General features: G+C 37.8%; 2 protein-coding genes across 3 annotated transcripts in view; one reads left to right on the forward strand and one right to left on the reverse strand.

Moving 5' to 3' along the window:
* The first annotated feature begins 471 nt into the window (after positions 1 to 471).
* Positions 472 to 18,512, forward strand: ppp4r2a (protein phosphatase 4, regulatory subunit 2a). Its single transcript, XM_067446677.1, has 9 exons — positions 472 to 645; positions 1,250 to 1,331; positions 7,916 to 8,086; positions 8,696 to 8,789; positions 8,907 to 8,944; positions 9,076 to 9,150; positions 9,318 to 9,455; positions 11,206 to 11,495; positions 17,071 to 18,512. Exons 1-9 carry the CDS (start codon positions 612 to 614, stop codon positions 17,409 to 17,411), a joined length of 1,263 nt encoding a protein of 420 aa, XP_067302778.1. The 5' UTR covers positions 472 to 611; the 3' UTR covers positions 17,412 to 18,512.
* Positions 18,513 to 18,628: 116 nt separating this feature from the next.
* The window catches only part of pdzrn3a (PDZ domain containing RING finger 3a), a 49,407-nt gene continuing 40,860 nt past the window's right edge, over positions 18,629 to 27,175 (reverse strand). For both annotated transcript variants that reach the window (XM_067446673.1, XM_067446674.1), the window contains 7 exons: positions 21,881 to 22,137; positions 21,687 to 21,759; positions 21,309 to 21,401; positions 21,109 to 21,171; positions 20,930 to 21,031; positions 20,538 to 20,615; positions 18,629 to 20,397 (listed from right to left, as the gene is read on the reverse strand). In XM_067446673.1, coding sequence (XP_067302774.1) covers positions 18,928 to 20,397; positions 20,538 to 20,615; positions 20,930 to 21,031; positions 21,109 to 21,171; positions 21,309 to 21,401; positions 21,687 to 21,759; positions 21,881 to 22,137 — 2,136 coding nt within the window. In that variant the 3' untranslated portion in view covers positions 18,629 to 18,927. The remainder of the gene's footprint in view (positions 20,398 to 20,537; positions 20,616 to 20,929; positions 21,032 to 21,108; positions 21,172 to 21,308; positions 21,402 to 21,686; positions 21,760 to 21,880; positions 22,138 to 27,175) is intronic.

The following is a 27,175-nucleotide window of genomic DNA, read 5'->3' on the forward strand; positions in this document are numbered from 1 at the left end:
CAGTGTCTTGCAAATATATTCAGACATATTCATGGTTTCATTTGACTAAATTAACATCTGTTAATGTTTTCAGACCCCTTCCCCCTGTTAATTTGGCTATAGTTAACTTCTGAGATCCACAATTCTTATGCTATTATTTATTCATTATTCAGTTTTATTCTTGATTGCCCGGTACTGATGAGTGTTGTTTCAATGCAGCCTCATAAGTAAGAAATAAAAGATCAAAACCAACCAGAACTGCTTTATTATGCTCTCTCTGAAATCACTGCCTCTGCCTAAAACAGCCACAACTAGGTCTAACTATACTATATAAATGTTACAAGTTCTGTTATTACCTTCAACGTTTATTTGACTCAGACGGATGCACAGTGGTAACAGTTTAATATCTAACAAGTTAACAAGAAAGAATGTGTCTCGCTCCTCAATGCAAAATAAGCAGTTTTCATAACATCCAGACCTGGCGCATGCTCAGCGGCAGCAGTCAGTGTCAGTGAGTGACGTCACCGGCGCCATATTAAAGATTTGCTGCTGTTTTCTCCGTGTCGCTGTTGCCATCTTTCTGTTTCCAGCTGGACTCAGAGAGACCAGAGAGTAGCAAACATACCTCCACGATGGAAATCGACACACTTCTGGGAGCATTTAGAGGTACCACTAATAAATAACGAATAACAGAAAAGGTTTGGCAAATTCGTTAGCTTGTAAGCTAAGCTAGGAAATCAAACTAGCAGCCAATGCTAGGTGCTGTTCATGCCGGAAAATCATTAAATATCACTTATAATCGATATGAATAATTCTCAACAATACCCAGAGAATGTGTTTGAGTTGATCTTGTTGATGTACCACGTCGGAAGTTTATAAAGTCTTCTGCTACCCGGGAACAGATAGAAAGCCGGTTAGCTGTAAGCTACACTGCTGTTACTATGCGAGCACAGAATACACTGGTGTAGTCGCTTATTTACTGTCTGAAAGTTCTCACTTGCATTAACTTAGCTGCACAGTCAGCAAAAAAAGTTAGTCGTGCATTTGTTTGTGTGACTTAACTTTGTAAAGGTGTCAGCAGCAGAGAAATGTCAGTTTTAAAGTGCTTCATTGACATTTTTCATACACAATTGGAGCATGAATGCACATCAAAAAGCAATGACAGGCAATACAATAAAACGGCAGTAATTTTGACAAACACTGTAGAATAAAATGAACTTTCCACGGGACATTAATGAAGCGTTATTGTTTACTGTGTTGTTCACTGTAGATTTCGAGAAGAAAGGAGAAAAAGAAACCTGCCCTATTTTGGACCAGTTTCTATCGCATGTTGCAAGAACAGGAGAGACCATGTAAGTCCAGCACTCTCACAAACAGATTCCGAGTCAAATGCACTTTAGTTTATGCTATTGTAAAGAGAATATTGCTTTATTCAAAAGAATTTGGAAATGGAAGTTCCATTCTGGTTCCTCCACCTTAAAGGGGGGGTGAAATGCTGTTTCATGCATACTGATCTTTTTACACTGTTAAAGACTTGGAATCCCATACTAAACATAGACAAAGTTTCAAAAGTTAAGGTGGACGTTTGATGGGAGTATTTCTTTGTCAAAAATACTACTTCCGGTTAGTCATAAGTTTCGGCAAGTTTTTTGAGATCATGCGTCCCCATTGACGTTAGTGGGGGCGGAATTTCCTTGTATGGGCCTTACGGACAATTCTACCGGAAGCGCGTGAGAGAGAGCGAGGGAGAGAGCGAAAGCAACAGCCTGCCCATCAAAGCGGGGCTTGTAGGATGCTGGACAGGTGACAATTACACATAGCACATAACAATGTCACCAAAAAAGTGGGTTTTTGGTTGCCAGACCAAACAGTGGATGTAATTTGCTTTTCCGGATCAGCAACTGAGTTGCGCGAATGTTTATATCTGTTCGCTGCATTTCGGTGCCGACTGTTTCATAAACAAGGCCCAGCTCGACGCCGAATTTTCCCAATCGCCTAATGCTGAAGGATGGAGCAGTCCCAACATTAGAAGGGTGAGTGAGACTGCTTTTAGTCCGCTTACTGGCTACACAAACCACGCGTAAACACACAAACACACGTGCACAACTGCACTTCCCACATGTACACCTTCAAAGACAAAAATACGACGATATAATTCAAGTATAAATATGTAAATAACACAAGCCGCTAAGCATATTATATAGTTAGTGTATAACTTGTAACTTACCACATACAGACGTCCTGCTCTAGTCGTTTTTGCTGCTGCTCCTGTTCAAATGCAGCCTCTGGGTCTGATTCCGGATCATAGATGTATGGCTGTATCTGATTAAAAGCCATATTTTTATTTTGAATAAAGTTTTTTTCCGCTGTTAGGGATGACGCTCGACTCAACACACAGCGCGCTGCTGCACACGTCATTATTTAGCTCCGCTCACACGACACGCCCCCACCCGCTCGGCTTTTTTCGGAAAGACTCGGAACAGCGCATCTTTCTTATATAATTATTAAAAAAATAAAAACTTTTCGGAGATATGCAGGATCCAATGCTACTCTATAGGTACTCAAGATTGACATGACACTGACTGAAACTGAGTGTTTCACCCCCCCTTTAAGAGGATTGCCCCATACTGAAATAAATACAGATACCTGCACTATTGTTTTTTTTTTTTTTTTTTTTTTTACTTTAAAGGGAACTTAAAGTTTCTGCCAGTCACACGTTTATCTTGAGTACCTATAGAGTATTGCATCCTTCATATCTCCAGTTTTTGGTGAGCTCGTGAAGGTGTGCAGTGAGTGGGGCAAAAAGTCAGGAGTACACACAAAATACATCATGGCATTATTCCTTGAAAACTTTCCATTCACTATACGGTCGTATTGTTGACATTATATGCATTTATGCACCAATTGCCAACAAAACGACTTGTTTCGACTAGTGATCGGAAACAAACGAACACGCTTGCAGAACTCCATCGTTGCTCCGGAAGTACAAACTGCATCCACTGTTTAACAGTGGGTTATTTGGGAATAGACATGTCCCGGTAAACGGTAATACAATATATCACAATAATGAACATATTGTTATAGTGGGCACTTCAAAATACAGTGAATAATTTATTACAAATTATTCAGATTTTTAGAAAGCATTTTAAGAATACTTTACCCATCAACCATTTAAAATGAACAACAGGTGAAAGAGGAATGCGCACTGATGTAAACAGACCCAATGCGCATGAAAAGCACATGGCGGCGGAGGGAAGGAGTTGGCATTCACACTGACAGCAGAGGATGCTGATGCAACAGCAGAAATGCAGCCGTTTCCCCGGTACTCCTTGTACTAAACACACAGCCATTTAGATTTCTGTATTTGCTACGGTGCTCATCACATCACCTAATACTTAAAGACTTATGGCTATTCATTTTCAAATTTAAACATTTTATTTTTAAAACCCAGGTTTTGTTTGAATATGTTCTGATTCTCTGTTGTTCAGTCACACACTTATACACAATAAGGCTCAATTATTTAACAATGGTTAATTCATTAACAAACTGACAATGAAAAATACTTCTAAAGCATTTATTAATCTTAGTTAAATGTATTGTAAATGACAATATTAACATTAAACGTTATAACTGTTTTATTTAATGGACCTGAGCTAACACTAACAGTTGCTTTTTTTTTTTTTAACTAATGTTATCAAAGAAGAATAACTTCTGTAAAAATTTAACTATTTAACTAGTGAGACCTTATTGTAAAGTGTTACCTATTGTTCTTTATCATTCTGTTGCACTTTAATTTGTTTTAAATATTTGTTTACTTTATTCATATTTGTGTACTGCTTTATTGTATTTAAATGGTCAGTTATTTTTATTAAGAAAATTATTAAACCTGTTATAGTATGACTACGCTTTTTTTTGCAATGTATTTCAATATCGTGATATCGCATACTGTGAAAAAAGCTTCAGCAATTAATCACAACATGAAATTTTGATACCGACACATTCCTATTTGCTGGGTTTCTGTTGTCCGGTAATTACCGGACATTGGCCGGGAAAAAAATTAAATGTCCGACAAAATGAAATCTTTTCGGTCAAATTGTCAGATTAAAACTGCCTCTTATCGATACCGTAAGCCCTCGTGATGCCCTCGCTGTCATGACAGTGCTCCGTGGCTATGGAGGATTGCAATTCTCCACAGCCTGCGAAGCAGAGTAGGCTATGTGAGCGGAGCGGAGTGGCGAGATTTTGAATGGAGTGAGGAGCGATTTTTTTTTTTTTTTTTTTTTTTTTTTTTTTTTTTTTAAAAGTCGGAGCGTTGTGGTTTTTACTCGCTCCGAGAGCGCTCCACTACCGCTCCATCACGAGAACAATTTATGACAACGGGCCGGCACAGCACTACATTTTTCGCCAGAACTAGAGCGTAGATCGGCTCAAAAAAATAAAGCCCAACCCTACCCGAGCCCATGCACCCGAGAGACCGGCCCTGCCCGTGTAAGTATCGAGAACGAGCCTGTAATGACTAATTAGCGGAGCGGAGCCGGTGTGATCAGCTCAATAATCCGCAGGCGCGCGCTCATGAACCCACCGGTAAAATGATGTTCGTTCAAATCCAGCTCAGACATGACATTAATCTGTAGCTTACTATAGGCTACTTGTTGTAGCCATTAAACAATGTTTTTTTTCTTCATATTTATGTTTAAATATTATAATATTATTTTTAGATTTCATCTGATTATGATAGGCTATAAGTGCAAAGATGCAAGTGGGTCAGAAATGATTTTGGTGGTTATATTTAGTTTAATATTAAGTTTTGTTTTGTAAAAAGCCTTTCTTTCGTTTTGTACAAATTGTCTCTTAATTTTAATAAAGGTTTCTTCGGTTAATTGCATGTATTTAATAAATAAGATATAAATAAGTAGACTAGGTCGCGGAAGCCATCGCTTTCATTGCTCATTAACTGAAGCGCGTCTCAAATAAACTGAAACTCAGCAGGCTTGCCTCACAGACATGAGGAATATGTAGCCTAACCTAATATGTGTAGAAACGAAAAGATGTAAATAAGCACATAGTGCAGATAGTGCAGTGTTCAGAACTCACGGTAAACAACCAGCTTGATACAGATGATCACGGCGATTGGCATGAGCGGGATGTTAAAGTTTAAGGGAATTTTTTATTTTTTTTACCTTCTACTGAATCTGATCGGGTGCAAGCACATTTTAAACAGGTAGCACTTATTCACACACGTAATTTTGTGAATAAGTAATTTTGTCGTTTTCTCTAATGCATTCAAAAACATCTTGTAGTGCATACCTGCTTACAGTTATCAGTATACTGTTATATTCTATTATATGATTTTGTCATTTCACACGGTGGCCAATTTAAATGTTACCAACTAAATGAGACATACTGAGTTTATAATTAAATTTATTAATTGCGTTTAATTATTGCATCTAAACACAATAGTGTTGTGCCAAGATTTTTCACGTGAATAAAGGCATATAGATTTGCACACTTTGCTTATACTCCCTGGTCTAGTCCGTTAAACTTGTCAGAAGTTCTCGTTTCTAATATGCCCTCGTAGCCTATTTTTTCTCTCATCAAAACCGAATACCATCAGTGGTTGTACATCAAGAGCAGGAACAGTTTTTGTGCATTTTGTTTCGCGATCTGACCGGAACAAACAGAAAGTCTCTGCAACGGCGTTAAGCGTTAGATTAAAGCGCTCGTCTGTGTGAAGACTGCACGAGCCGCAAGAGAAATCTGCTCCACTGATAACAGCGGCAACGAGCGATCGCCTCTTATTTAACAAACAAATGAAATTATACTCTTCTAGTTAACCAGAGATGTTTTGTTTGTATTAGTTAGGTTCATCCGTGAAGCAAGATAAAAAAGTGGTGGGGACATGTCCCACCTGTCCCACCCGCAAATTACGCCTATGAGTTAAAAAAATTGGTTGATTGACGCCAATCGGACGTTCATGTTTTTTTACGTCTATTTGAAAGTTAGGCTAATAAACATGTTGCATATACGGCCTGATTATGTCTTTTTTTTTTAAGTTACACAAACTGCTTTCAGGAGTTTTTGACCGGCATATCATCAAAACGTCCGGAAAACGAAACCTCTGCCGGTCACTTTGACCGGCACCATTTTTTTCTAGCGGAAACTCTGCCTATTTGGTAAGCTGAGCAAAGTTATCTTGTTTGGTACACTACTATCTCCTTAGTATTTTTACATGTAAAAATATCTACTTTTTTATGACAATTCTTGATGCAGCATGAATGACCTACAATGGCTACATATTTCACAGTCACTACACTGCCTTAAATGGTGAGTTCACCCAAAAATGAAAATTACCCCATGATTTATTCACCCTCAAGTAGGGCTGAACGATTAATTTAAGGCTTTCAGTTTCAAATGCTCCCGCCAACCTTTGTGAAGAGCACTCGCACATTCGGCTGTGCACGTGTCAGAATGATTTTATGATGAAAAATTAATGTAAACACAGTCACTAATGTCTTAAGGGATTAAATGGACAAACCACATCTTATATTTCTGAAAAGATCTCTGCATTAGTGTGAATGCAGATCTCCTGCTGTCTATGATGTCGTCATTTGTTAATCAAACAATAGTAAAGATGAGAAAATCACTCACGTTCAGATAATCTTACATACTGAAAGCAATCAATCATACAATTGTTCATTGTTTGTAATGTTTTTTGTTCCTCATTTATTTACTATTTTTTATGTTTTGAAGCTATATTAGTTTATAGCTATATTTAAAATTCTTAACATGAAATTGTTTTAAATTAATTTGTGTAATTATTTTAAAAAGTACTTCTAATTAAAAGAAGTTTAAGTTTTATTAAGATGAATTAATAATAATAATAAGAAGAATTGTTTTGGATTCGGATCATGAGGTGCCTAAAGATTCCCACCATGATTTATTGCTCATCTTTGTTGAATAATACAGAAGATAAAGAGCTTAAAAATTATTGCATATTAAATCGCAATTGCAATATTGGTATAAAAAAAAATTCACAATTAGATTATTTTCCAAAATCGTTCAGCCCTACCTTCAAGCCATCCTAGGTGTATATGAATTTCTTCTTTGAGCCATACATAATTGGAGTTGTATTAAAATAATCCTGGCTCTTCTAAGCTTAACAATGGGAGACAATGGTACCTTTTTGAAACCGAAAAAAAGCACATCCATCCATTATAAAAGTAATCCATAAGGTTCCAGTGGGTTAATAAAGACCTTCTGAAGTGAAATCAGGTCATCCTTCATAACACAGTCTATATTTATGTCATGTATCGTCTGTAAACTCTTGCATCTCCAAGGCAACAACTGAATGTAATTTGTATTACATTGCAAAGAGCTCTGTTATCACAGCACCACAGTAGAAAACTAAACCATATCCGTCACGGAATGGCGGTCAACAAACAAGAGGCACTTCTCAATGTCAAGGATGCTGAAAACGAGTGCAGTTTTCTTAAGTCCAAATACAGCGTCAAACAACGTTGAGTGAATAATTTATGTTCTCGCGTCTGATTTCTGTTAGATATTGCCTATGCACTCACTTCATTGCTGTTCATACTGGTTAAATGTTACAGAACACTAATAAAAGCAATGGGGTGGGATGACTTTTAATTGTATGGTAGTATTGTCCCATTTCTTTGGGGAATATTTTCACCCCTACGCCTTACCACTCTGTTTCAAGGGTTAGAGGTAAGCGAAGGGGTATAAAATAGAATTGGGATTGGACCTAAATCCTATGTTTCTTCTCATTCGAGAAGCCATTTCACTTCTTTTCATGCTGCAGTTTCACCCATTCAGAGTGCATTGTTAAAGTAAGCTGTTAGAATAGAAACGTTTCTAATTTCCTTTATTGAATTGCCTATTTCGTCATCTTTATTGAATCTTTCACATCCTCCCTCAGCATTCAGTGGTCTCAGTTTAAAAACTACTTCCTCTTCAAACTGGAGAAAGTGATGGATGATTTTAAAGCCTCTTGTCCAGAGCAAAGGGGACCTGCCAATCCAAACGTTGAGTACATTCCCTTTGAGGAGATGAAGCAGAGGATTCTCAAAATTGTCAATGGATACAACGGGTAAGAGACAACTGACACATTCCACAGTTCAGGTGGGGAAAAACATTGAAGGCCAAATATGAATTGATTCAGGGCCTGAATTTTAGCTCAGATTGCGATTATTGTGCATAAATGAGGGAAATAATAATAATTTCAAATCTTTCTCTCAGCTGTAATTTCAGCACAAGCAAATCATTTCTCTATCAGACACGCACCGTGAAAACATTAAGAAACCACATTGTCACATAGCATTTATTGTAAAAACAAATACATTGGCTTTAAATGTGAGAAATTTAATTTGACAACTCATTTCTATTAAAATGTGCAAAATATACGAGGAAGAAAAATATTGAACGAAGGAGATGGATATGAAGATGTGAAATGAACAGACTGAGAACTTTATCTTATTAGATAAAAACGTATATGGACAAAGTTTGGGGACATTTGCAGTTGAAAACAGGTAATCGCAATGCGTTTTATTGCAATACTCAGCATATTGCAAAATGTTTAAAATCACAATATTGTATTGTGGCTTAAGAATTGTGGTAATATTTTGTCATGGGGCTTCTGGTGATTCCCACCCCTAGTAGTCACTCAGCGAAAATATTAAAATTATTATTTTTTCTTTAGGATTCCTTTCACTATTCAGCGTCTTTGTGAGCTTCTCACTGAGCCAAAAAGAAACTACACAGGAACAGACAAGTTCCTCCGGGGTGTGGAGAAGGTATGTTGTGTTTAAGGAAATGAACAATTCTTTGGGAACTGATTATTTGTATTTGATAATTAAGGCAAATTAGAACTCTACCAAGACGTAAAATATGTTTCTTTTTGTTTTTTTCAGAATGTGATGGTGGTCAGTTGTGTGTATCCTACCTCAGAGTGAGTTAAACTTTTTTTCTCCTCATTTATGGCTTTGTGAGTGGCCAGCGTTCAGTATCAGCTTTAGTGATGCTTGTAGTGTTTTTAAAAACCGCTCCACTGTCCCTAATATGCATCTTTTATTTTTAAAGGAAAAAAGGGTCAGGTTGTGTAAACAGAATGAATGGTGTCATGTTCCCTGGAAACACTTCAGCTTTTCCAGATAGGTACGTTTTATATTTTTAACCACTATTGTGGAAACTTTGAAAATAGCCTTGTGGGTCTCGAAACCAAGTCGGTTTGAAATGTTAGTGCTCACTGTAAAGAGAGTCTAGTAGATTAACCAAATTTAACTTGTCTGATGGTTTGATGTGTTTTTGATTGTCTGTGATAGAAATGTGAATGGTCCAGGAACACCCAGGCCACTGAACAGACCAAAACTCTCCCTGTCCAGCAGTGTAGCTACCAACGGCCTTCCTGACAGCACAGAGAGCAAAGAACAGGCCTCCGAACAATCAGAGAGAACAGTCAGGTAAGTACAGTGTGTGAATGTTGTCACATTCAGCGCTTCACAGCTGTGACGCGTACCCCACGCTTAATTTGGTCCTGGTTAACTACTCCCAAAAATGCTCCCAAACATTGTTTTTTTTTAAAAAAACATCTTTTTGAAAATTTGGTTTTACTTTCATTGCTCCTAAAACAACTGGGCCCTGCAACTGTGTAGCTTAATAAAAGTCAGCAAGTTAGTGCTTGATGGAAAAATTATGCTTTAAACACATTGATATTTCCATCGTGTTGGAAAACGCTTTAAATGATTTCTGTTAAGCTTGTTTATATTTTTAGTTAAAGCTGTTAAGTTATTAAAGTGATAGTTCACTCAAAAATGGGAAGTCTGTCATCATTTACTCCCCCTCAATTTGTTCTAAACCTGTATGAGTTTCTTTGTTCTGTTGAACACAAAAAAGACATTTTATAGAATGTTAGTAATCGAACAGTTGGTGGTTCCCATTGACTTTTTATAGTAGGAAAAAAATACTATGGAAGTCAATGGGGACCAGAAATGACACGTTTCAAAATATCATCTTTTGTGTAACTTGAGGGTGAGTAAATGCTGACAGAATTTTAATTTATGGGTGAACTATCCCTTTAAGCAATATCTTGTGCATTGTTTTATATAATAACCACTAGGAGGTGTTCTAGGCATACCCTTTTCTCGATTTGTTTTTTCCTGAAGAGATATTTTGTTGAAAACAAGTAAAAGAGCGAGTCCTGTTCATTGTGTTTTACCATGTAATAACACATTAAAGGAGCAGTTGACTTCAGAATGAAAATTTCCTGATTTACTCACCCCCACTTTTTTTATTACTTGGCAACCCGAGTCCCGACCCACAGATTATTTGTGGATTATAACCGCAATCCGCATATGACTAGTTTGCATATGACCCTCTTGTTCAAACTATGTGGACCCACTTTTAAAAACCTTATGGAAGATTTGATTAATGCAGTGTTTTTTACTTAATAATTTCAGTTATCGTTTTCCATATTTTGTTCCATATTTTACATAACTGTTTCTAAATCTGTTGTTTTTCAACAAAGAGAAGCGATAAGCTCAATGGATTAACGTTTCAAAATGTGTTGGCATTCTAATTTTACTGGTCTGTAAAATAAAATAATGATAATTAATTGTTACATTAAAAACAATTGTATGAATACATAAATTAACTCATACTTTTATTTTAAATTCATGCATACCTGGTCACTTTGTGTTTTCTCTAAACGGATAGCTATCCAATCGTCAAACAACGACTGAAAGAGGGGGGCCATTTTTTTTTGCATCTTGTTGCTGAAGACACAAATGTGAATTTTACTCCTCCAAAAATAACTACATATACGAGAGTGTGTTATAACAGCTCCCGGCCCAGTGGAATGGTGGGAAACACGGCACTTCATGACAAGAAGGTTGCGACCCCTAGTTTAGATGTGCTATTTTTTATGATAGATTTTCATTTCAAAGTTTGTTTCAAGTCTGGTAAAACAATTGTATAACAAAATCAATACTTAAAGCATTTGAAAGTAACAAAAATAGATACTAAATGTCACCTTTATCTAAAAAAAAAATGCTGAAATCTGTTAGTTGTATTACAAAAAGTAACCCTTTGATATCAATGAATGCATGACTTTTGCAGTTAACTTGCCAAATAAAAGCAGTGAAACTTACATTTGAATTGAATGGGTCTGTAACAGTGTGTATTTTGGAGTTTTAAACTTTTTTTCTTATTTAGCGAGTCGTCATCAGAAGCAGAAGGTTCACACAGTGGTCCAGTGAAGAGTAAACATTGTGAAGATGAGGATGCCACGAATGCTGAAATGCAGAAAGCAAAGAGGCTCAAGTTTGAAGAAGAAGAAGAGGATGAGGAGGAGGAAGATGATGGAATGGAGAAAGAACCAGATGAAAAACAGCTGTCCTGCATATCAATAGCAGAGAGCTCATCGGATCTACCGCAGTCCTCATCAGACGTCACTGTAGAGGTGAAGGATAATAAACCTGATGAATTTGTCGCTGAAGACCAAGGTATGTCCTTTTTACAGTTTCAGAACCTAACCTTGTTTTGACTTCTCTAAGAAACCACAAGCAGATTTACATAGAATGGGGAGCATGTTGGCATACCTACAAAGACAGTAAGGGTGTAACGATTCAAACTTCTCACGGTTTTAGGGTCACGGTTTTGACACGGTTTGGTATGTGCTGTGTTCATGGGGAAAAAGGACTACAATCAAAAATAGAAAATAAGAACAAATTATCTAACTACAAGTAATAGCACAAGAATACAACAGAGCAAAGATATAAAAGTTCTCCTGGTAGGTCTAACGGTTTTCAGGTACAGAAATGACAAATATAATCTAAAAGAACCCTGCATATAATCTTCGCTGTATTAATTCAATTAAGATTTAATCATTATTAAAGTTAAATCTAGAGCAGTGAGTGTGTTTTTTTTTTGTTTTTTTTTGTCTTTTGTTGTTTGATGAACATTATAGGGATAGTTCACCCAAAAATGACACTTCTGTCATTACTCACCTCATGTCATTCCAAACGTGCAAGACCTTTGTTCGTCTTCCGAGAGCTGTCAGACCCCTCCAAAGACTTTAACGTTACTTCCAGAAAGGCAGTAAAGACATAATTAAAATAGTCTATGTGACTCCACCGCTTCACCCTTAATGTTAGGAAGCGACAGGAATACTTTTAACGACTTAATTCAAAAATGACTTCTTGTCTGTGCCAGCCTCCTACGCAGTTTACTCTATTTGTAAATAGAGTACAGCGCTTTCAATTCTCTAGGGGGGCTCACCATTGGCTAGCTCCTGTGTCAGCTTTACATGCATGCATGGTGAGCTGGCGTTCTGATGTAGCGCTTTGAAAGTGTACTGTGTAATGTAAATGTAATGTGTTTACGACGTAAACTGCGTAGGAGGTTGACAATTTTTGTTTGAAAGTTGTCATTTGGAGCACAAGAAGATTTGAAAGTAAACTCAACTTAGTATACACCCATTGTCTGAAATGCATTTTTCTGTGTGCACGCTTCGGATGTTCCCACAAAACTTCTCAAACAGCTTACGTGAGTTCTCTTTCGCATCTCCTTATGCTTGGTTTAAGTTGCCAAGGATTAAAAAACACAGATTATGACTCTTTGTGAAGATGCAGCACTGGCCCATCAGTTCGGTCAACTGTTCCAAGCGTTCTTTTGTGCTGCGTTCTTTAACGGTCCACCTCGAAACGAATGCTGCGACTCCAAACTCCCTCGTGGATGAAGAACGCTGTCGTGTTTACTAGGGCCGATCCAAATTCGATACTGTGCGTAAAATATTCTGTGTTATTGTTAAGCCCTACACTTAACACCCACCCACAAAAGGCACAAAAACATAATAAAGCATCATCAGCGATTTGTGCACTATATTATAAGTGTTCTGAAGCCTTTCAATAGTTTAATGTGAGGTACAGTTAAATATTTAAGTCATTAAATTCAAGTTCACGTCAATGCTTCCCTCCGCTGCGGCTCAGTTAAAGGGGTACTTCAGCGCTGGGAAGATGAATCTGTATTTAAACTGGGTCATCAATGCAGTAGAAATGTGAAATTATTTTTGAATTTGGTGTCTTCTAGACTGAGAAAAGACAGAAAATGTATTTTTGTTCCATGGGGATGAAAGACTACAATTCCCAGAATGCTTTGCTGCCCCGTGAGGCCATTCCCAACGCTACCAACTTCTGTGACTGAGTTAGAGAAGACACTACAATTAAAACCTGAACGTGTCTGTTCAATATATTGAGTGAGTCACCGCGAGTATCACAGCACTGAGCACTAACTGCAGGAGTGAGAGAAATTAGCTCTCATGATGAGAGCTGAGGTAATCGCAACTACATTCGCGGCATACATTCACAACGCGAGTTCAGTCTGGCGCGTTTCAGTTCATGCCTTTGCAAGCTTAACTTTCATAGAAATGAATTTGAGAAGTTAAAAGACTTACATTGCTCACCATAGCTCCGTTTAAATGATCCTGTCTGCAAGCTGAGCTCTCCCTGCAAGCTGAGTGTAATCTCCCATCCCCCAATGCCGGATTCAAAACATGCGGAAATGGCTCCCTCTGCTGGCTGTAGTCTTTAGCCTTTGGGCAAACATTCCTCCTATGATGCAAAAATCGTCATTTTGCATCATAGGAGGAATTTTTCCAGAAATAAAATGCATAAATCTCTCGTCTCAGGGAGATATGAGGGGGGAAAGCACAATAATTTGAATATTCTCCAGGGTTTCTACTGATACAAAGCCATATGCTAATCGCTGAAGTAACCCTTTAAGCTCCATAGATACACTATGCGTCTTTCTCTTCCCTTTGTGTTTTGAACTTCTCAATGCGGACGGAGTGCATTACGCTGACTCAGTGTTGCTTCAAGCGGATCATCCTGCGCACAGGATGCGTATACGCGCTTTGAGCTGCTCTAAATTATAATAATTTTGTGCTATGAAAGATTATTAATAGCCTTTCTTGTTCTGCCCTATCTATAATATGTTGCTGCCTCATTAAAAAGGTGTGCTATACATATATTTAATTTATTAGTATATAGGCCCTATTTCTATAACTATATTAACTTGTTTTTCATGAATGTGTTTTGTGTAACATTATTACCAGATTTAGAGCTACACTTCTTCACTTATGGTTTTCTTTTTTTTTCACTAAAGGTTTAGATTTTATACAATTATTGTGCACTCTTGATTTTGTAACTTTTGCTGCTGAATTATTCACTGATCTAGTGTATAGTAGTATTTTTGTTATAGATTGTGATTTATATATATTTGTTTAGTAATAATGAACGCTCATCAGGATCAACTAAACACTGATTTTTAAAAAGTATGTGTAGTTCGTGGCTCATTGTTGCTCTAAACTTGCCAAACATTCTTGAATTAACAACTTCTAGATGCAAGTCGGTCTGTTATTGCAGGGACAAGGAGTTTACATTTTCACTCCCCTAAACATGACGCAGAACAAAACGAACTGTGATTTGTTGCGTTACATGTCAGTCAAATGTCCTCTTGGGCGGTCCTTGGCCAATGAAAGCTGCAAAAGAGTCCAGACCTTCTACCGTCAGTCTGAAGGTCTGGCTACGCGAGACTAGCCCCGGATATAGGGCAGTCTTTATTGTTGAATCCTGCACAGCGCTTTCGTTATTGTTTTGTGCCTGTTTGAATTATCACTGAGAGTCTGTTTAAACACAAATGGCGATATGTGCTGATACGGTCTCACCTGTGCTTACACACTATCAACACCCAGGACAGGTAATGATGACATAAATGACTGGTCAAATAAGAGCCTACGGCCCTCGAGTAGAACAGAGTTGACGAAGATTGAATGTTCCCAGACAGGAGATTTCTATGATGCAGGCAGCGGCTCTATCAGCAGCTTTACTCCTTCGCTCGTCATGCTGAACTGCAACACACACACCAACATGTAATGAACTGTGAGTTCAGCAACAGATTTACATGCTAACAGTTGATTGATCAGCCACTGGCATGTGAAATGCATGCAGAGTGTATCCATCGACAGAAACGTACATCAGATGAACTGTCTGCTTTACGTGCGTGCTAAACCGTGAGTGGAGAACGGTGCTTTAGGTTTTTCTTTTCTTTTTTTCTTTAAGGAGAACCGTTACACCCCTAATAAACAGAGACTGAGAATGTCAGGTCAATTTGAATTGAAGCATGTAGACTGCTTTATTGCTGTTGTATTATTAGCGTATGAGGCCGTCGTGGGCTGTTTTTAAATTTGGTTTGATTGTTTGGTCCAAACCCGAGTCTCATTTCACCAAAGGTTTTTTTAATATTGTATTATGTGGCTCAGATCCACAATGCATTTGTATTATGAACATGAGTACTTGCAGCAGCTGTGTACCACTGTAACTAGGTAACCGTTCATGAGTACATGGACAAAATGGAAAGTGCTATTTGGTTCGGTTTTTTTTTTTCTTGTCTTTTTTTTAATTTTCTCTCTCCTTTGCTATGCATGTCAGAATTTATTTTTGCTAGCAAAGGCAATTTCTGCAGAAAATGCATTATACTATAATTGGCTTCCACATAAACCAGATTATTTTGATGCCATTTGCTAACAGTACTGGAGTTTACACAAACCCTCCACCAAAATCCCATTTTGAAGCTTTGGTGTCGCAGCCTCATTCAGAAAACATACTCGTCCCCTCCGCCTGCCAGTCTGGTGGGGTTTATACTGGACATTTAAAGGATTAGTTCACTTTAAAATATCAGGTAATTTTGGCAAGGCATTTTGCTCACCCCCATCTCATTCAAGATGTTCATGTCTTTCTTCAGTCGAAAAGAAAATGTTTTTTGAGTAAAACATTCCATATTTTTTCCCCACATAGTGCACTTCTATGGCAACCAAACAATAGGGTCTTATCTAGCGAACCACCGGCCATGTTGTTAAATAAATAATAAATAAATAAAAGTTTTTATAATTTAACCTCAAAATCATGACTTTAGTGTTTTGCTTTTGCATGACGTATGACGTCATCATGTTGGAAAGGTCACGCACATATGTGGAATTCTGCCCCAGTGTTAAAACGAACGTTCAAAGACTAAATCAAAAGGTAAATTATCAGGAACATTTCATTTTGAAGTGAACTACTCCTTTAATGACCCTATTTCACAGTCAAGACTCAGATTAGGCCTTAGTTCAATTAGGATATAGTTTTTATAAGCATGCCTTAGAAAAGAAACATTACTGGTGTGCGTCTTGAGACAAAACAATGACACTGACATATGAAACATACAGTTTAGTCTGGGATTAGTTTGTCTCGCTTTTGAAGCTTTTATATTTTTAGATATATTTTTTACTTTGGATGTCTTAAAGCAGAGAAGCCCCCCTCCTTCAACAAAAGGAGAGGTGCTCTGCAGTTATACACAAACAGTAAAAAGTTTGGCCACATTAGGAAATACTATTAGCGTTTTGTACACATTTTAGAATCTTAGAAAGGTCTTTAAAACTAAGAAATAACACTCATGAATGTATAGAAATCTAATTGTGTAAATTTATACTATTTGTATTTTATTGTGATTTTATTTTTTGTGATGTTCTTAATATACTTTTTGACATTTTAGTTTTAAAATAAAATGCAATCTTCATTGAAGTTTCTATTCATTGAAGAATTCTGAAAATGTGTTACGGTTTTCACAAATTACGCATGAAAAAAAACTATTTTTTTAATAATTGAGCACCAATAATAATGCATCATATTAAGATTATTTCTGTGACATGGCAATAATGCAAAAAAAAAATCTGCTTTGCCATCACAGTGATAAAATGCATTTTAATATATTTCACAGTATTTTTAAAAACTCTTCTATTTAATGTATTTATTATTTTCAAGTAAATGCAGCTTTCATGAGCATAAGAGACTATAAAATCTTAAACGTTCCAAACTTCTGACTGAGTAGTATTCATAGTATTTGGGCTCAAACCATGTAAAATAAATCCCTAATGTTGGTCATGTTGATTAACTGCTGTTCTAATATTTTTATATCTTTGCATAGCAGCAGCTGTTGCGCATCTATTTGCATACATGACATTTTCTGCTCTTCTCTCTGCAGAACCCTCTAGTACACAGTCAGAGGTCGTAGAAAACGGGGTTGACAAATCCGCTTCGGAAGATTCACCCGACCCTTCCCACAATCAGGTGACCATCAGGGAATCGGACCTATCCGAACAGCAGTCAGAGAGAGAAGAGAGCGCCGAGGCTCAGGAAGCGGAGGAGAAAAATGACCCAGTCAGCAGTAGCAGCAATAACAGCAGTGACGAGGGAGTGTCCAGTGCAGAGACTCTATCTGCATGTCCCAGCAGTTCCACGGAGCTGGCAGTAGAGGGCAGTACCACTGCAGAAATCAGTTCAGACAGCACAGAGACTGCAGATGACACCATGGAGCAAGACTGAAGTGGGGCCCCACGCTGTTGATTTTTACTCTACTGTACAAACACCCCAAAAATCACTTATCCTGCAAGTTTAGCAGATCCTTTATAGACCAGGAGAGGAAGGGCATCTGGTGACGTCCCTAAAGACCTCTCGTGAAACATCTCCTCCTTATGACCCTTCTCAGGGCATCTTCACTTAATATGGGTTCTTCAAAAACTGGAAGCTCAACTTTCTGGTGGTTTAGTGGAGCATTTGCCATCGAATAACAAGAAAGCCTTGTGTACATGGCGTTTTTCTGTAATCCTGTTCTAATCATGAGCATCTTTCACTTCACATCAATCTCTCTCCTGCTCTTCTAAGAGTGAAAATGTGGCAAATCTTTGGTTGAATTTGTGTGAATGTGTGCATATGTTTGTAGGGGTAAGGGTGTGTGTGTGCACTTCCTTTAGTTTTGATTAGTCAACGAATGATCTCAGGATTCCCGTTGACCAGCAGACCAGTGTCTAAACATTCCAGGAGAACGCCCCTTTTCTCCCAAATTGCCTTCTGTATTCATCTGCTCAATAGCAGAATTCAACAGATTTCCTTTATTTTTTATTTTTAGACCCTTTGATTTTTAACTGCCTTCCCAGCATAGCACCGACATGTATTAATCCACTGATGCTGGTAAATAGATTCTAAAATGGACTAATGTGATTTTCCATGCACTAGATACTCAAGTGCTGTTGGTTGCAACGTATAACTTAATATAGTGAGCTTGTCTTTTCAAACGACATAATGTGCTTAACCACTATTGAGCCATCCTTATTTGTCATGAGCTTTTCATTTTGTTTTATCAAACAATGGCAAACAGTTGTATGAAGGTTTAAATGAGCTGTCAACACCCAACATCTCTTAAACTGTACTTTACATGCTTCCTACAGACATGTATACAGACTGTCCTACCCATACTTATTTCCACAGCTCCTTTTTGATATGTAGAATTTTTAAATTAGGTTTTGTAGATTATGATAAATGTTCACTGCTTTTGTGAAAAGTGAAATTGTATGAACTCCATGTGAACTGAATGCTTGGGCTTTCAACAGTATTCCTGAAGAGCAATAAAAGTTCACGTTAAAAGCAGTGGTATCCTTAATCTGAGGCATTTCTAACCTTTTATCTGAATAAAACTCTATGGAATAATCAGGTCATAGACAATTGATTTGCACTACAATATTTGGTGAGAAGAAACCTAAAAATAATAGCCATCACATTTAATAAGATTTGCATAAATTCTTACGTAAATTATGATCAGTCGTTTAATAAAATTTCATATTATAAACTCATGTGAATTTTTGCTGCAGCCTCAAGTTTAAGTTATGAAACCTGTGCTTTGTTTCCAGAGTTCTTCTTTCATTTCAATTTTCGAGTCAAACAATTTACTATAGATTAAGTCCTTAAAATGAACCACCTCCTTAAATGAGGCAAGAATTCCCACACCAACCCGCACACAATTTTACACGGTAAACTAGTAAAGTGCCCTAAACCCAAAAATCCCTTATACTGTAGTCACAGAAAGAAAGGAATTATGTAGTCTAGTCCCATCTGTGGGCTTTGTGCCATGTGTCAGCAGCTCCTGAATGGTCATCCAGTTGTCAAATATCCTCTTGTTCCTCCTTTTCATCATCTTTTTATGGCTAAGTTGGATAATATCAGGCTCCTCCTTCTTGGTCATTGCTCCTGTTTGTCCCTTGTTCTCCATGTGGCACTGCTTCATGAGTTCCCTCTGTTGACGCTGTTCCTTGGCTCGTGCCACATGTTGTTTGCGCTCCTCTTTGTTCCAGTATCGACCCAGCTTTAGTTCACTTGCTGCGTCATCATCTGTAGTTACGCTGCAGCGTTCCTCTCGAATGCGCAAAGCGCGCTCCTTCAGCAGCTGATCCCTGATGGGCCTTTTGGTGATGTACCTTGTTCCATCGCCACGGATCTTTACCTTCCACCCCATCTTGGGTCTGGCATTAGTGGCAGTGGTTTCGGAGTTCTTGCAGAGGCTGGCCAAGCTGACTTGACTCTGGACATACTCCACAGCCGACTTCTGCTGGATAAGTTGCATGTAGCTTTGGTAGTGTTGTGCATGGGCTGGGATGTAGGTGTTCTTGTATGAAGAATGGTGTAAGGAAGTCAAAAGACCCTTCCTTGGGTTCTTTTTCTTGCTCTGCTTTCTTTTCCCGTGATTTGTGACCTCTGGATCTCCAGGTAAGCTCTTGGTGGGGCTGATCTCCTGAATAGGGGAGAGTTGATGTTTGGAGCATGCTGTTGTTGAGTTGCGTCTATGCAAGGGAGATCCTTTAGTCTTGTCTCCAGAAACCATCCTTTGGGAGTCAGGAGAATCTGACTCCAGAGCAGGATGTAAGCTCCAACAGCTCTCTCCTGTGTTGTAAGCACTAGTAGAGCCTTCGTTGTCCACCTGGTTATTAATGAGGTCCTGATGGACCTTCTGATTTATTTGCTCAGTTAAGTGTTTGGTACAGCTACTTTTGGCTTGCTGATCGTCACCTTCAGTATGAAGCCTGTGTGCTTGTATGATACTCAGGCACTCCAGCTCAATGTTCAGCAACTCCTCATTAAGCATCTGAACCTCCTGATCATCACAGTCTAAACTCCTGAAGTCATGCTCCTGAAAACTATTACCATTGACCAGATATTTCAGTTCAAGCTGTTTCTGGAAACGTTCACATGCCGTTCCAGGTATACCAAGGAAGTTTCCTCTCTCTCCATGGTCAACTGAAAGGAAGGAGTCATTGCTTAAGTGCATGTCCCTACTTTCAAAAGTGCCTTGACTATACTTCTTGTGGTTTTCTGGGAGAGTGTCACAAAGGGAATTCTGGTCATCTCCCAAGATGTCCTGCTCTGAGCTTTCATCATTACGAGTGCTTTCATCAGTGCGGCCAACGCCACTGTCTTTCTCGTGATGGTTGGATAGCAAGGTTGCCGTATCAGTAGTGCCTCCATCTTCTTCATGTGTGCTCTGTTAAAGCGAGTGGGAATACTTTTTAATAGGTTGCAAATGAATTTTATAGTGATTGTTAGCACCTTTAATTGGATCAAGGAAGCAATTTATTGTTGACTTGACCCTCATTAACTTATCTGCTGTGCGAACTCCCTGACCTTAAGCTGCTGCTCCAGCCTGCTCATTTGCAAGTCATCTGTCATGTTGTTTCTATCTTCCTCCAACCATTCAACATTCTGTAACCCAAGCCAAAATGCAATGTCATTCTTTTACTCAAATCAGGAGTCTCCAAACCTGCTCATAGGGGGCCACCTTCTTCTAGAGCAGGGGTGGGCAATACCAGTCCTGGAGGGTTTAGCTCCAACCCTAATCAAACACACCTGGGGGGTCAGGACCAAACAAACCGAACTACAAGAAATGCCTCCTTAATTGGGTTGATAAACCTTGCAGAAAGGTGGTCCTAAAGGAGCAGGATTGGAAACCCCTGCCATGAACCAAATGAAATTGAACAAAAATCATCATCTGCAAGTTCACAGAACAGTTAGCAGACCTGACTTTCTGGTCGAGCCACTAGCAGGGTCACATTCTTACTCTCCATTTTGGTCAGAAGTGTCACTGCCTCCTCGTGGCTCTGGATGTCCACTCCATTGATCTTCAACATGCGAAAAGTAATATAAATGTTATGTTTTAGTAAAAATATTCCAAAAAACAATATGGAATAATTTCTACCTGGATAATTTGGTCTCCTTCCTGGATTCTGCCATCCTTTGCTGCAATTCCTTCTGGATCAATCTAAGCAGGGAAAGAAGAGTTTACCCTAAACATTTGTTCTGTAAAACACTGGAATACTAAAGCTGAGCAAGTCTGGTAATTATATATGTAATTTGACATTGCCTGATCAATTACTGTCCTCTATTTAAGGACACTACCTCATTAATATAGATGGCAGTCTCGTCATCAGTCTTGTAACATAACATCAGGCCAAGCTTATCCTGAGTAGTTTTCCTCTGCAGATCCACTTCCTATGAAAACACAGATAATTGGTAATTAGCAGACGATTAGCATTTTAATTGTTAACATAAAAAATAAGCTAAAACATGTCTGAGAGTTTATAGTGCTTGCTGTACTTACATACTATAGATCGTGATTAATTTGGAAGGTAATTCCATGTGCAATTAAAGAGGTTTTGGTGAAATATTAGAAAGTATATGAAATCGAAATGAAAATGACCCCAGAACACATAGAACATGATTTAAACATGCATCGTTCCGCAGAGTGAGTGAATACAGTCAATGCCAACACAATACCTCATATTCCAGTCCTCTACTCTCAATGTCTTTCTGTACACGGTAAGGGGATTCACTTCTTGCCATTTGACACCTTCGGTATAATGCAAAAATGAACATTAACTGGAGCCTCATTCACAGCAAATCTGTTCTCAATTTACACTTATGATAAAGCTGGTCAAAGAAATGCTTGACAAACGCAGTCTAGCACTTACTGCGAGGGTGAATGGAAACTGTCCAGCACAGCCATGCACAGGGGTGACGGTAACTTAGCCATAGTCTCCATATGTTTCAAATATTTCATAGTTATGTTGGTCTGAGTACTGTTCTCCACTCCTCGGGTTGGTTCATGAGAATCGTGAGTCTTGTGTGCCACCCTGCGCAGTACCTCAACCTCAATGGGGTCTTTGGCGGCTTGGAAGGCCTCTACTGCTTGGTCATGGGTTGCGACGGAAAGGCTCCTTCCGTTTACCTATGCAAAATAGAAGGGAAGTTTAAATGAGAAAAGGTGAGGCGTTTGGAACATTGTTTTCATAATAATAATGTATAGTGCAGGATGCTCTTTCATAACCTTGGCAGGCAGTGTTGGGTAAATTGCATTACTAAGTGATTAAAGGGAAAGTTCACCCCAATTTTTAATTATGCCATAATTTCAAGCCATCCTAGGTGTATATGACATTCTTCTTTCAGACTAATACAATCAAAGATATAGTAAAAAATGTCCTGGCTCTTCCAATCTTTATGATGGCAGTGAATTGTAGCCCAAAATGTTATGCTATATAAAGTAAAATATTTAGCTTCTGCCAGACCGCCTTCTGTATTCAACTTATGAAGAAAGTGTAACACCATCCGACATCATCATCACGCCAATAAAAGGGGGGGTGAAACACTCAGTTTCAGTCAATCTCATGTCAATCTTGAGTACCTATAGAGTAGTATTGCATCCTTCATATCTCCGAAAAGTCTTTAGTTTTATTATATTTATAAAAGAAATATAGGCTGTACCGAGCCTTTCCGGAAAAAAACGAGCGCCTGGAGGCGTATCGTGTGGGCGGAGCTAAAGAATGACGAATGCGCAAAGCGGTGACGTCCTCAAGCGTGGAGAAACCCATGGCTATTGATCTCAGCTAATAGATATATGATCCAGAATCATTCGGAGGCTGAAATAAATTGAACAGGAGAAACAGCAACAGCAGGACGTCCGTCTCTGTGGTATGTACTGTATTTAGTGGCCTGTCAACCTTTGTGTGTCTTTACTCGCAGTTTATGAGGACATGATTCGGTTTATGGACTATTGTATGCGACTAAACCTTAGCAGTAGTTAGACGAGTGTAAGTCTAGTCTTTTTGCACGTCAGACTAGTGTAACGTTATACATAGAACAGCAATAGAGTAACCGTTAGCGCATTTGAATGACGAAGCACTCGATCGTGTCGTTTACTGATGTTTACTCACGCGACGATAGCCGACAGCATAGACATTTGAAGCAAAAAGTTTTACTCACCGGCTGCTTCCAAAGCAGGACCGAACCTTTATCGCTGGGACCGCTCCGTCAAAAACACACTTCTTTGGTATGATTTGGTGAAGTCCTGTGACAGCAGTGGCGTGGAAATCCACTTTGCGTCGTGACTGAAGCGATGTTGTGAAGCTTCCCGTCATTTCTGCGTTCAAATGCAGCGCTGCCTTCCCGGAATGCTGTGCTGAAACGTTGAAGCCGCTCGACGTCACCCATAGGAATAAAGTGGAGCGTGGTGCGGACTATAACGACATAAGTGTTCACGGACGAGTGGATCTGCAGCTGAGCAGTGTTTATGGGCGTGCATTTCCTCTCTCGCTCTAGTCACGCGCGCGCGCCCTACCGGGAGAAGAGCCCGTACGGCCCATACAAGGACCTTCCGCTCTATTAACGTCAAGCGGACTCCTACTCGAAAAAAACTCGGAAACCGGAAGGAGTATTTTTGACACAGAAATACTCCATCAAACGTCCAACATTAGTTTTTGAAACTTTGTCTATGTTTAGGATGGGAATCCAAGTCTTTAACAGTGTAAAAAGCTCAGTATGCATGAAACAGCATTTCACACACGTTTTTTTGTAAGCTGAATATGGAAGGCGGTCCGCCCGAAGCTAGATATTTTACTTTATAGCGTGTTAAATATGGATATTTTCTTCAGAAGACCTTTATTAAACCTGTTTGGATTACATTTATAATGGATGGATGCATTCTTTCTCCGTTTTTTCTTCTATTCACTGCCATTATGAAGCTTGGAAGAACCAGAACATTTTTTTTAAATGTTCGTCTTAAATAAGAATGTCATATACACCTAGGATGGCTTGAGGGGGAGAAAATCATAAAAAAAATTCGGTGAATTATCCCTTTAATTACTGTAATTTAATTACAGTTATTTCAGTTATTAAATATTGTATACTATAGGACAATTAAATAAACCAATTTAACATCAAAATGTACTGTCTAGAGTAAAAATGAATGTTTTTAAATGTACCCTCGCTTTAAATACTTAAAGAAATACAGTTTGAAATAATTGCAATTTTATATTTTTTATTTGAATTGATGAAAATAGTAATTCATATCTGTCTTTGTATTGTTCAAATGTTTGAGGATGATATGGGTATGAGTCCACATTAAGTTTTATTCAAAACAGTATTTTTGGAACCTTATTAGTGATATTGTAACTATGCTGACGTGTTCATTAAGGAAGGAGAAAAAACATTTTATATATATTTCTATGAAATTCATACTGAACATTTCATTATATTTTAGAGAATACATTTAAAATATCACTTTAAAAAAATCTTTTAATCGAATGCACTGCGCTTGTATGCATTGTCATCCCACCTATACACTGAACTTGAGTGCCATGGATGGCTGTACATTAACCTAAAACCACGAAGTGAGGTCAAATTCCAAAAACCTGTCTGACTCGATCTATATTTTAATCATCGTTCTGAATCCAATCTCAGCTTTTTGTTTTTTAATGAAACTTACACACTTTCAAATGTTGATTAAAAAGAAGAATGCACCAAGCTATATTTTGATATATTGCATGTTGAGATATTCAACCAACAAAATATTCTGGAGGCCATGATATTTTTGTGAAAATTATCAAAAAATGTTGCCACTGAAAAAGAACAAAAGGCGGGGAAATATTTAAAGTACAGTTAAAGGTATATTTCAAGTGTAAAAAATAATACCTAAATAGGAATATAGTAGTATTCTTAAAGTGCAATAATAATATAGTAAACTATAAGTATGATGTTAAATTCACTTAAAGAAAATGTACAAGTATACTTGCAGTATAAAACTACCAGTAGTTTACTGAGAGTATACTTAAGTGTACTTTCAAAATGAGATACAAATATTTAACTAGTGAACTATCAGTATACCTATAAGGTCACTCGTTGTAAACTAGCTCAAAATGTACTACTGTTGCACTTTATGACCATCTTATACACTAAAAATTTGACAAATGTAGTAGTATTGAAATTGTACACTACAAGTGTACTACTATTACATTGACATCATTATACTTAAATATACTTAATACAATGAACCTTGAAGTATACTTATATTTAGTGGAAATTGTGGTACAGAAAGACAACATTCTAATACTGTCCGATCAACTCCATTGATTCATTTAATAGGCATATTCATATTTATTTTGAAATGATTAAACTAGCTGACTGGAATGAGAAAAGGTTGTCAGAGTTGCAAAACAACCTGCAAGACACAAGTTAATGATTTGGTGACCAAGAACGAAAGACTCGGGACAAATGTCGGCATACGAAACACTGACTTCTTGACCTAAAACAGTTCATTTGGCTAAACATTGCTAAGTCAGTCCTGAATGTGCAAGGGCAATACACCGAGATATTTATGTCCGGAAGCCGAGTTTTAACATTATCACACAGTTAGTGAGATTTCATTCATTGATTGAAGTCCAACAGGGTGTGTAAAAGCTTTTAAATCACACACAGAAATGGCTACGTGCCAGACAGCTAATGGGAGAGAACTTCATTTATCAAAGCGCTGTAAGACTCAAATCTCCAAGCTAATGTCCTCGGGGACCTCGACTCAATCTGCTGTCTGTTCTGGAATCTTGCAGTGGCAATAACACACATGGGAACTTTGTCAGTGTGCCCATTCATGTGTGAGCTGACAAACTACTTTAAATTCACTCGCTCACGCTGTCACTCTTAGGCCTTTTGGCACACGGGGCAGAACATTCACTGAATATACTTGAGTTTAATGCAACGAGACAGACACCCTTTGCCTGACTTATAGCGACTTTTAAAGTTGCAGTAAAGCACGTTCTGGTCATTGTAGTTGTAGTTTGACAACCAATTAACCTGTTATTAATTAATCAAATAAACTCTTAAAAAAACTAGAATATTTGTACATCTTATTTGCAACTGGTATTGCTAGGAAATTACAAATAATTACAAAGAAATGCAATGAATTAAAGAAAGACTGAAATAGCATTTTCTTGTAAATCGTGCTCCAAATTTTTGTGTACAACGCAACTTTTTATTTGCTTAACGTATAAAAATGTCCTTAAAGTCAACATCGAGATGTATTCATATTTCTATTTTTACAAACTGTTCATGTTGCCATCTGCCTAATTTGTCTGCAAAGTGATGCACCAAAATATAATAAAGTTTGTCATATGAAGTTGATAAGCCTATTAATTTTGTCATCATAACAATATACAAATATATGTTTTATTATTATTTGCATTTAGCATTTTTGGGTAACACTTTACTTAAAGCCTTTATATAAAATGCATTATAAAAGTATTTTAATGCATTAATTATGCTGTGTAATGCAACTTTTAATGCATTGTATGATCTCATGAGTAATTCATAATTGTAACTACAGTTATAATACATTATAATACTTTTATTGCACCTTTTTAAATAAGTATAATGCATTAAAACACATGACAAACAACAAATTTCAGATATAACAGGAAATCAGCAAATATCAAGCTGATCTCTGTATCTGACGGTAGCACTTTTAGCATAGCTTAGCATACATCATTGAATCGGATTAGACCATTAGCATCCTGCTCAAAAATTACCAAAGACTTTATTTTTTCAAAGATAATATTTTCCTATTTAAAACTTGACTATTCTGTAGTTACATCCTGTACTAAGACCAACAGAAAATTAGATGTTGTGATTTTGAGATATATATATATATATATATATATATATAGTAACAATTTTCTCATTCCTGCGTAATAATCAAGGAACTTTGCAGCCGTACCATGGGTTCAGCGGCGCAATAATATTACGCAGCACCTGAAAGTAGTCCTCAGATAGGTAACTTCCAATGCGACCAGCACTAAGTTTGTATCGTTGCAGATAATGCAGAGTTGCAGCTGGCTCAAATAGCCGGTTCAAGATCTGAACCAAAGTAAATATCTTCTGAATCATCTTTCATAAATGTCTCCATGGTTACAAAGCACGCTTTCTGTGCAAACAGGTTGTCA

Source organism: Pseudorasbora parva, chromosome 6 (genome assembly GCF_024679245.1).
Source record: "Pseudorasbora parva isolate DD20220531a chromosome 6, ASM2467924v1, whole genome shotgun sequence".
In the NCBI taxonomy this organism is placed as follows: Eukaryota; Metazoa; Chordata; class Actinopteri; order Cypriniformes; family Gobionidae; genus Pseudorasbora; species Pseudorasbora parva.

Excerpts from the sequence above, each read along its gene's own strand:
- ppp4r2a (XM_067446677.1), top strand. The coding sequence starts at position 612 with ATGGAAATCGACACACTTCTGGGAGCATTTAGAG. Across the intron at positions 8,790-8,906 it reads TCCTCCGGGGTGTGGAGAAG|AATGTGATGGTGGTCAGTTG; the intron begins GTATGTTGTGTT and ends TGTTTTTTTCAG. Across the intron at positions 9,151-9,317 it reads ACTTCAGCTTTTCCAGATAG|AAATGTGAATGGTCCAGGAA; the intron begins GTACGTTTTATA and ends TGTCTGTGATAG.